Source organism: Vipera ursinii, assembly GCF_947247035.1.
Source record: "Vipera ursinii genome assembly, chromosome: 2".
In the NCBI taxonomy this organism is placed as follows: Eukaryota; Metazoa; Chordata; class Lepidosauria; order Squamata; family Viperidae; genus Vipera; species Vipera ursinii.
In genome coordinates, this window is record NC_139513.1 from 28,257,333 (window position 1) to 28,268,607 (window position 11,275).

At 43.6% G+C, this 11,275-nt stretch overlaps 1 protein-coding gene across 2 annotated transcripts in view; it reads left to right on the forward strand.

Annotated features, from left to right (window-relative positions):
* The window catches only part of PRKAR2A (protein kinase cAMP-dependent type II regulatory subunit alpha), a 78,009-nt gene extending 67,241 nt beyond the window's left edge, over positions 1-10,768 (forward strand). Inside the window, exons 8-11 of one of the 2 annotated variants that reach the window (XM_083354941.1) lie at positions 297-371; positions 4,725-4,790; positions 5,813-5,951; positions 7,471-10,768. In XM_083354941.1, coding sequence (XP_083211067.1) covers positions 297-371; positions 4,725-4,790; positions 5,813-5,951; positions 7,471-7,604 — 414 coding nt within the window. In that variant the 3' untranslated portion in view covers positions 7,605-10,768. The remainder of the gene's footprint in view (positions 1-296; positions 372-4,724; positions 4,791-5,812; positions 5,952-7,470) is intronic. The other variant, XM_083354942.1, reaches the window with a different exon arrangement.
* The last annotated feature ends 507 nt before the right edge of the window (positions 10,769-11,275 follow it).

An 11,275-nucleotide genomic window follows, 5' to 3' on the forward strand; every position in this document is an offset into this window, starting at 1 on the left:
TACAACTGGAAAGGACCAGAGTGATAATGTGTCCATTTTCTTGGGTTGAGATGTATGGAATAAGTGAGGGAGACACAGGGATAGGCATGGATGGAAAAAAACAGGTATATGACATCCACAGAATGTAGGTGTTCAGGGTAAAATTATGCATGATTTATTGGACTACTTGATATGGTATATAAAAGTATGGAACATGTATTGATGGAAACACCATTAATTCCATTGCCTTGTGGAAATGGATTATGCTAAAGAAAGGAACAGGGCATATTAAATTCTTTTTGTTGTTGTTGTTGCAGCCATCTGAGCGAATGAAGATTGTTGATGTAATAGGAGAAAAGACATATAAAGATGGAGAACGCATCATTGCTCAGGTACATGAGTGCAATTCTTTTACTTTGGTAAATATTGTGTTTCCACATAAATAAGACCTATCCTGAAAATAAGCCCTAGCTTGATTTATTAGGTATGCACCTAATATAAGCCCTACCCACAAAATAAGCCCTAGTTAAGACCCCACCCACTCTGTTCCACTATCTGGTTGCTCATGGCTGCAATGGGTCAGGAGAGCGCACTACACTCTGGTGCTGCCACTAGAAGGTCAGGCAAGGCAGGTGGATGGGAGGTGGAGCTGCCCTGCACCCATGCACCTTAGGGCCCCCGTAGCCAGGCCACACTCCTTGTGGTGGGACAGAGTGGGTGGCTGGCCGTGCGGGTTCCTACCTCACCTCATGGCGGTGTCACCGGCTCCCCTCTGCACTGCTTTGAAGTTTCCTCCCGGCTGCCCCAAGCAGACCCATCACCAAGAGTGGCCTGGATAAGAAAGGTCTTCCCAAACACCCTCAGCATCCTAATGTGCAAGGCAGCTCCGAGGCAGCAACCATCTCCTGTAAGTCTGCCGAGGTTCCGGTCTATGCGCTTAAGGTTAAATATCACGCAGCTGGCCCAACGTGGCCATCCCGGAGGGGAGTTTGCTGTTGCTTGTGGCAGTGGCACTAGCGCACCGTGTGGCCTGCCCCCTTGCGGCCACGAGTAACCAGATGGTGGGAGGGAGTGGGCGGGTGGTCACAAAATAGAACATTCCCTAAGTCCTAATGGGTCTTTTGGTCCAAAAAAAAAAAGTCCGGTCTTATTTTCGGGGAAACATGGTATATTGGATTTGGAGGATAGTTAAGAATACAGTCATATACAGAATTAGAAAAGGACTTCTAAAAATGAATAGCATGCATGTGTTTTGTAAAACGTAAAAAAGTATAAAAAAAAATCTTAATTATTGATCTACATTTTGTACCTTTGTACAGATTTGCTAATTTACATTCTGTATTATGATTTGGATTCTAAAATACAGAATAGAGTACTTACCGTATATACTTGAGTATAAGCCGAATTTTTCAGCCCACTTTTCGGGCTGAAAAACCCCACTTCGGCTTATACTCCAGTCAACAAAAAAAAAAGAACTGTCCCTTCGTTCGGAACAGGCTGCTGAGAGAAGGGAGCGGCAGAGCCTTGCAGAGCTGGCGGCAGTCCAGCGTTTTTTCTCCCCCTCGTGCGTGCGTGTGTGTGTCAGACCCACGGGAATGGCTGGTAGGGAAGCGGCATTCCGGCATTCCCCCCCTTCCTGTGTGTCGAGCCCACGGGGCTTGACACACAGAGAAACGCAAATGCCGGACTGCCGCCACCTTTACTAGCCATTCCTGCGGGTCTGACACACACACACACACACACACACACACACACACACACACGAGGGGGAGCACGAGGGGGAGAAACAACGCTGGACTGCCGCCACCTCTGCCAGCCCTGCAAGCCTCTGCCGCCCCGGCGTTGGTGGTCGAGCTCTTCGGAGCCGGCAGAGAATCTCCCGCAGGAGGAGGTCGCGGCTTTCTCTCTTGCTTCGGACTGCAAGGATTTAAACTCCAGGAACAAATCCCGATGGAAGTTTTTTTAAAAAAAATACTCCTCCGGGTTGGACAGGGGACCGAGGCTGAAGTCTAGGGGTAGTGGGGGGGGGCTCGCGGACATAGATGGGCTCAAGTGGAAGCCAAGCAGCCCTCCCGAATCTGGGCTTCTGGACGGAGCAGCCGGTGGTGCGTTTCAAAAAGCAGAAAAGTTGGATTTTGAACATTTCAGAGGCCGTGGGTCAAGCAGGCTACGCTTCCCCGGGCGCTGCAACGGCACCCGTTTTCCCCGGCGAGTTTTCCCTACTTGGCCCCTGCAGAATCGCGGCGGCGCCCCTGGAGAAGCCTACCCCGAGGCTGCGGCCGATTTTTCCTTCTCCAGGCCTCTGCCGCCCGTTTCTGTCTCACACACACACACACGCACACACGAGGGGGAGAAACAACGCTCTGGGCGGCAGAGGCCTGGAGAAGGAAAAATCAGATTACCCCTTCCATACGTAAAACTTCCAGTTTAATTACAAAGGAAGAAGAGAGAAACTTAGATCAACAGCTCACCTTCATTTCCTCTAGGTTGCAAGGGGAAAAATAAAAATCAAAGATCCTTGGAAGTAATGGTTGGAAAAGTTTGCAAGTCTTTGGGAAAGTTCAAGAAGTGAAAGAAATACCCTCCTCTTGAAAGACCAGATAAGGCAGACAGGGAGATGAAGAGTTCAACCGAGTTTCCTCTTTTGTTCAGGCATCTGCACCCGCTGCTTTTAAACTCGCCGGGCGCTGCAACGGCACCCGTTTTCCCCGGCGAGTTTTCCCTACCTGGCCCCTGCAGAATCGCGGCGGCGCCCCCGGAGAAGCCTACCCCGAGGCTGCGGCCGATTTTTCCTTCTCCAGGACTCTGCCGCCCAGAGCGTTGTTTCTCCCCCTCGTGCGTGCGTGGGATGAGGCGAGAAACCAACAGCCTGCGTCCGTCTCTCTTTATGTATATTTCTGTATATATCTTATCTCGGGATCTAGACCTTTCGAAGGAGAAGGGGCGGCTGGAGTTCGTGAGTTGCTGTGGGACCCATGGGTTGGGGGAAGAGAGATGGGAGGGAAAAGGGGAGAAACCTGCCGCTGGCTAGTTCTTTGTCTGATCGGGGAGCCTGAACAAAAGAGGAAACTCGGTTGAACTCTTCATCTCCCTGTCTGCCTTATCTGGCTTTTTGAAACGCACCACCGGCTGCTCCGTCCAGAAGCCCAGATTCGGGAGGGCTGCTTGGCTTCCACTTGAGCCCATCTATGTCCGTGAGCCCCCCCCCCCCACTACCCCTAGACCTCCGCCGCCGGCGGAGGCTGGATCCGCGCTCCGCAGCGGCAGGGCGCGGATCCAGCCGGCGGCAGAGGCTTGTGGAGCACGGATCGAGCCTCCGCCGGCATGCAGGCAAATCCTGCTAAAGGGCTTTTCCCCCCCACTGGATCCGCGCTCCGCAAGCCTCTGCCGGCGGCAGGGCGCGGATCCAGCCGGCGGCAGAGGCTTGTGGAGCACGGATCCAGCCTCTGCCGGCATGCAGGCAAATCCTGCTAAAGGGCTTTTCCCCCCCACTGGATCCGCGCTCCGCAAGCCTCTGCCAGCGGCAGGGCGCGGATCCAGCCGGCGGCAGAGGCTTGTGGAGCACGGATCCAGCCTCCGCCGGCATGCAGGCAAATCCTGCTAAAGGGCTTTTCCCCCCCACTGGATCCGCGCTCCGCAAGCCTCTGCCGGCGGCAGGGCGTGGATCCAGCCGGCGGCAGAGGCTTGCGGAGCGCGGATCCAGCCGCCGGCGACAGAGGCCTGCCTGCTTCTTTCCGCTGCGGAACGAAGCAGCCTGCCTGCTTCTTTCCGCTGCGGAACGAAGCAGCCTGCCTGCTTCTTTCCGCTGCGGAACGAAGCAGCCTGCCTGCTTCTTTCCGCAGCGGAACGAAGCAGCCTGCCTGCTTCTTTCCGCAGCGGAAAGAAGCAGGCAGGCAGGGCGCGGAGGTCCGGAGACCTGCCGACGTTTGGGGAGGTTTGGGGAGGTGTGCGCGTACCTCCCCAAACCTCCCCAAACTTCGGCAGGTCTCCGGACGGCGACGGCTTGGGAGAGGTGCGCGCGATCCTGGAAGCACCAAAGCCTCGGCCGCGCGCAAGTCCTCGGTAAGCTCCGGGCGGTCACTTGCTTCACGTCTCCTGAGGGAAGGGGGGGCGACTGGAGCGGGCGTGTTTCCTCGCCTGCTGGGCGCCGCGATTTGCCCGGGGAACGCGCGGGCCCCGAATGGCAGCGTGGAGCGAGGAAGCGGACAGCCAGGGCTTCCCCGAGAGCCGCGGCCACACAGGGTATTCCTGTGTATTCAGGCTTGCAAAATGGCGGATCGAGCCTCTGCTGGCGGCAGAGGCTTGCAGAGCGCGGATCCAGCCTCCGCCAGCAGCGGAGGCTTGCAGAACGGTGGATCGGCTTATACTCGAGTCAACAACTTTTCCCAGTTTTTGGGGGTGAAATTGGGGGTCTCGGCTTATACTCGAGTCGGCTTATACTCAAGTATATACGGTACTTTTCAAAATCAAAAGGATTGCTCAAACAGTATTTGGAAAGAATGTCTTAATTTCCTGAAGCAGCAGTAACCTTTATGTCAGGATCTCCTTTCTCATTGAAATATTCCAATATTGCCCCATTTTTCATTTATATTTTCACATCTTAGATTAGGTGGTATAGATTCTTTTCTCTGTGCTGCTGTGTGCTTTTCTTAGGCTCAATCTCAGAAATTACATTACTTTATTTGAAACTGATTTTGATCAACACTTCAGAATATCCAAAGACATCTGTAATCTTGTTATCACAGGGTGATAAGGCGGAGAGTTTTTTCATTGTAGAATCTGGTGAAGTAAAGATCATGATTAAAAGCAAGGTGAGTCCAGTTATTTCTGGTATGATGGTTAAAATTTAGAGTAATTTAATGTTTTTAAATATGTCCCATTGAGTTGACAAAGTTCAGGAATCTTTCCTGAAAATAGTCCTTACTGTGTCACATTCCACTTACCTTAGAAGAAAGATGGAGGATGCCCAATGAAGAAACTATATATCAATCACCAGTTATGGAAGCCTAAGATAGGATTTGGGAACAGAATTGCAGTGGGATGGGAAATTAATCCTATTAAGTGGAAAAATCAAGCTGTTTATGTAAAGCCCCTTTGTGAAGTTTTAAATGCACCATTAACATAGCCTGGAGAAGAGTGTGTGTTAATTTAGTAATGAGTTTCATTCTGCGTATGTTCTTAATTTATTGTAGATCCATTTATATTTTATACAATCTGGTTTCCTTGAGCTATTTTTGTACTGTAATTCCTACACTTTCCTAGCTAGTTATAGTGAGTGACTACATTTATTGTGAATTTTTGGGTAGCATTCCTAACACATCTAATGAGTACTAAGTTTAGAAAGGTCACTTATATTTTTCACTAATAGAATTGCCTTTCCAGATTAATTTTTACTGGTAAATGTTTGTCTTAAGAAGTCCTTAATATATGTATGCACTGTTAGGGCTAATTTCTTGGCTTGACAAAAGAAATATCCTATGAGCAGGTTACATGTGAAGAAATCAGGATTAGATCATATTAATTTGCTAATATGGGCATACATTCCTGGATAACCTTATTTGCGGAGAGTGTTTTGCAATAAAGGGACCCCAAAGAATTTAATTCACACAAGCTTTAATGCACGGGTCTTCAAACATGGCGCTTTTATGACTTGTGGAAGTCGACAAGTTATAAAAGGGCCAGGTTTGAAGACCCGTGCATTAAAGCTTTAATGTGACATCTGGCAGATATGAAACTCAGAACAGGACAATCTCAAGATTTTGCAGAAGGTGAAATATTTTTGACAAAGTTTGTCAGCAAATAATCACTTCTGTGTTTTGAATTTCTGTTGTAGACTGTAACAGTAAAAGATGCAAACCAAGAGGTAGAGATTGCTCGATGTCAAAAAGGACAGTATTTTGGAGAACTTGCACTTGTTACTAACAAACCAAGAGCAGCTTCTGCCTATGCTGTTGGGGAAGTCAAATGTTTAGGTAAGAACTCTGTTTTCCTTTGTGATAATTACTATTAGAGTTGGATTCAGTTGGTTCTATCATCCATACTGTTTTGTTTGGATCCATCATTTGTTTAAAATGGCTTCTTCACTTGTGATACAAATCAGTCACAGTTCCAGGAATCCTTTGAATATATACTGTATATTTTATTTATTTATTTATTTTAATTCCATTTATATCCCGCCCTTCTCCGAAGACTCAGGGCGGCTTACAAGCTTAGCAGTAGCCTTCATTTGATGTATATGCCTGCTTATTAGGGCTTTCACACACACCCCAAGCGGCATTATTACAAAGTCAGCTTAATTGCCCCCAACAATCTGGGTCCTCATTTTACCTACCTCGGAAGGATGGAAGGCTGAGTCAACCTTGAGCCTGGTGGGATGCGAACCTGCACTAATTGCAGGCAGCTGGTGTTACTTAAGGAGGCATTAGTGTGAAGTTTCAAGAGATCTTTTCTCCCACTATTAGCACATCATATTTCAGAGCATATTAGCATTTTATGGATCTCTTGATTAATAAGATACTGTATGGAGTTCCATTATTACTTACGTTTCTAGGAATGTTAAAAGGAAGCAAGAAGTTGCAACTACTCCATGACTGAGCTAAATTTAAAATATCCAGTGTTGTAATTAAATAGCCCCAAACTACAGATTTTATAAGTTTGGACTTTGCAGATCTTGTAATACTATCTACTTCAAAGATAGCGAAGGGAAGCACTTAATGTAATATTTCCAAGATCTTTTTGTCAATACTTGGGAATTCTTACTTCTGGGACTGCTTTGTGATGGCTCTAATTTAAAGGTAATAACTGAATTACTGATTCTGTAATAATGGCAAAATCAGGTGTTTAAAAATTCTCTTTGGTTACATTAAGTTATATGTATATGCGAACAAAAAAAGGCAGTTTTTATTCTTGTCCCGTCACTTGTAATTCCATTTAATTAAATATCCCCTAAATTTGCATGATTCCCATCCTATGAGCTTCCAAAAATCCTTAAAAATCTGGCTGTTCTCATAGGCCAGGGGTAGGCAACCTTGGCTCTTTGATGACTCGTGGACTTCAACTCCCAGAATTCCTGAGCCAGCACGGCTCAGCTTGGAAACCTTTCTCTTTCCCCTCAGCATGGGCTGGCTCAGGAATTCTGGGAGTTGAAGTCCACGAGTCATAAAAGAGCCAAGGTTGCCTACCCCTGGCCTAGGCCTTGGGGTGCTGAGCCCCTATAGGTTGGGATTTTTTCTGCTTTGTTTGGTCTTGCTCTGTTTTGAATATCTACAATCGGTTTTCAGCTTTTTTCCCTTGCTTTTCAATTGTCAGTTGCTCAGAGTCGATTGGAGTTAGGGATCTTTAAATAAAATCACTTATTCTCCCAAGAATTTTTTTTTCTGTTTTCCTGGGTAATTTTATTTCATTGCTTTTTTTAAAGAAGAGCTGGGTTGGCAGCCTCCTTGGAACTAATGTGAAAAATTTCTGTTCTCGTTTCTCTGTATTTCTGTGCAGTCATGGATGTGCAAGCATTTGAGCGGTTACTCGGGCCCTGCATGGACATTATGAAGAGGAATATAACACATTATGAAGAGCAGCTGGTGGCATTGTTTGGTTCAAGCATGGACCTGATCAATCCAGGCAATTAAGAAGAGAGTGCATCAGTATTGCCTTCTCAGTTCAAGACTTAGAAAAGTCTCCTATTAGTAACAGCGCAGCACCACACAAATGAAAAAAGGACACTACGGGACAGTGGCTGTCGGTGTCTTCTTGGGCATTTTTTTTAGAAACCCACGCAGGTCTCAGCATAGCTGGAGGGTTCAGGGCTCACTCCAGGCCTCCGCTTTGCTGCTGAAATTTTGTTATTAGACCTAGCCTACTGCTGAGTCTCTTAATCCTCTTTTCACATTGCTTGGTTCAGAATGGCATGTTTCTCCCAACAATTCAAGTGCCTGATACTAAAGAAATGGAGCAGTCTTATTTGTTGCTCTTGTTAAAAAAAAAAGGAAGAACAAACTTTGAAATCAGAGATCTGGATGGTTGGTGGCTGTTCCTACACTTGGAAACAGCTTCCTTCTTAACATTACCTTCTTGTTGACAGCTTTTTTTCCCCTCACATGATCAGAATCTGATTTTAATAATGATACATTTGGATTTGAATGTTAAAAAGGAGGGGACATTTGTAGAGACAGTAGGTTAACCAGTTCTGGGTTTTTCTTGTTCTTTTCTGGAAATGGGAGTGTGCTTGTTTAAAGCTGAAGGGTTCCAAAGGAACCTAATTGATAAATAACGGGCAGTGAAGTAAAATGCTGAATTAAGCAGAGTTTTAAGGTTCCAGTGAATTTGAATCATAGGTCATGACATTCAGGGGCCGCAAAGGTTGCACAGAAGATTTGCTGCTGTTTTCTAAATTGGACTGATTTGTGGCCTGCTGAGAAACAGCAGAAATTTCTTTTAAATTTTTGTTTATGGAGATTCTTGGAACTTCTAGATTTTGCATGGCATTGCCATTGGCAAAATCTGTTTTAATGCTTTTTAAAAAAAAAAGAAAAAAAGGTTTTTTTGTAATTTAAGAAATATTTATATACTAATGGGGTCTATTATACTGTAATATTTTACAATATTATGTAACAATTGGGTATAGACTTTCCAACTACAATACCTATTTGCTAAGTCCTTTTTGAAAATTAACAGCATTTTACTTCAAAAATGATTTTTTAAAAGCTGCAATAGAAAATAACCTCATTTCTGGGCAATTAACATTGTATTGGAGGCACTTTTTTTGAATGCAGATTCATTTAACTGCATATCTCTAAAATCTTGCTTGAATCAGCATATACTGTCAGTTTATATGTAATTACTGAAGAGAAGTAACATCTTAATTTTTACCCAAGTATTAACCGTGTAAGAAATTACCATAAAAATAATCTAAATGTAGCATCAGAAATTATTAGAAGAAGGTATTGATCCTGTATGAAATTACAATTCCATTCTCAGTGTTTCTCAACTTAAATGTGTGTTAGGAATAAATTTTCATTAATTGTGGGTTTTCAGCCTATAGAACAAATCAAAATTTAATCATTGTGCCATCAAAATTTGATATATAATTCAGCCATTCTGAATTCCCATTGGCAATGCTGTAAATCCAATTCATAGGTTGCCTTTTAGTCTGGAGCTTGTTACCCCTTTTTTACAATTTCTAGTCTGCGTTATTAATTTAAGATTTAAATGTTTTATATGTTGTTGAATCAGGAAATAGCACTTGAAAGTATTTTTTGTTTTGTTTTTATAATCATTGCCATTGAAAAAGGTACTGAAGCCCCGGCCATCATATATTACATTTCTGGTTCCCTCCCCCCCCAATATATCAATTTAAACTTAGCTACAATTTGAACATCCGAGGAAAAAAATGCTTTACTTACGTAAAGATTTTACACCAAAGATTTTAAATGCATGCTTCTCAAATTGGGCAAACTATTACTTGGTTATGAATCTCATAAAAGGGATTGGTGAGAAAAGTAAGTGGTGCAGCCTTTATGATATAAGTAGCAAGTCATTTTTTAAAAATTTCTCTTCAGGCTTGGCCAAGTTACAGCTGAACCCAACAAGTGTGTTCTAGAACCACCATTTTGGCTACCAAGGCATTCCTTTCCATTTCTTGCTTGAGTTCTTTTGTGTCTTTTACCATGTGATGTAATTTAATAGGTTACACTGTTGGGGTATCTATTCCACTTAGTTAACCTTCAGCAACATTTGCTGGGGTTGGGGTATTTTGAAGAGGATTTTACATTGGTAAGAAATGATCTAGGAAAAGTGAACTGAGGATATATTCAAGGCCATTTTCAAAACGAAATCAGTAGGATGAATTAATACTAATTATATATGTTCTGCTTTAAAGAAAAACCCTCTATTATTTTGAAAGCAAACAATTTGAAGGGCTGATTTGCAGAATCCCAAAAATCTTTTCAATTGGTGCAAAATCTTTTTATCTATGTGTGTTTGTGGCTGAACAACTGGTTATACAAATCGCTTCCTTAGGATAGTAGGTCACTGACATTACTGTGAGTATGAGAATTCTACCTTTAGGTCTAGTTAGAATAGATACTTTTGTCATTGGCTGATTTTAATACAAGTTCAAGTCTTGGTCACATAGATTGATTATCACATTAAAGAAATTATTTTTAAAAAGAGCCATTGGGATCTGTCAGAGTAGAAATTATTTATAATGTATAACTTAAAATGACTTGTGCAGTATTTGGAATGAAAGCTTGAGCAATCATGTAAACATCTGTTCCTTCCTTTGTGGATTTCCCTTTCATTTTGCAAATCCAGCTGGATTTCAGCCAGATCGGTTATGAATAATTCATCTCCGTCCTTGTATCCCTCCTTTAACGTGGCTTCATTAACTTCTCCTGTTGCACATCATTTGAAAATGATGTGTAACCTTCTTTCCTAAGGGCAAATCTACTCTTCATTCACATAAGGTAATTGGTGATGTCTAGCTTTAATAAGAGAACTCAGCAGCAAAGTGGCTAACTAGAGTGGTGTCTTCTGAGATTGTCTTTTTTAACTTACATATCTTTTTTGAGGTTTCTAGGAAGAGCTTATACTGTCCTATTCTTAAGATACGTCTGTTGATGTCACAGCACAAATTTTCACAATGTATTAAAATGAAATCTAAAACAAATTGACAAGAAAGTGCAGCTTTTGGGGGAGGGGGGGAACCTGTCGTCCATTTTGTCATCTTTTTTTTTCTTGAAATGTCTTTGTAGAATTAGTTTGACAAAAAATACAACTTTTCTGGTCTTTTCCACTCCAGTTATTATTTTTTTTGTGTGTGTGTGAATACTGTGTGTGTGTGTGTGTGTGTAAGGCAAATGTTTCTGTTTGTTCTAAGCACATGTTTCCTTTGAGGAGGCCTTTTATCTGGGTTCTTAAGCAGGCTGTAGGGCTGTGGTGGACTTTGATCTTCCAGGAAAAAGAGAATATAGTCCCTGAACTGGCAGGAGCGTGACACATCTTTTCTGAACCTAGCTAAAGCTTAAAACCACGTGGATTGCTGTGGATGCTTTCCAGCCTGGTCCAAAAGGCAATTTTAATTTTGCATAAAGATGCTACCTCAAGGCTCTTAAGAGCTTTAAAATGTGTCTTGCCTGTGAGAAGGACACACATTGATTCTGATAAGCTGTTCTGTTGCATTAGGTAGGAGGCATATTTTTTGTCTTTTTTTGCGGGGGGGGGGGGGAAATGTATTTTAAATCATTTTTACATCTGCCACATGATTGTTTTCAAAGTGTGAGCAGTTTTGCAGAGAGATCTG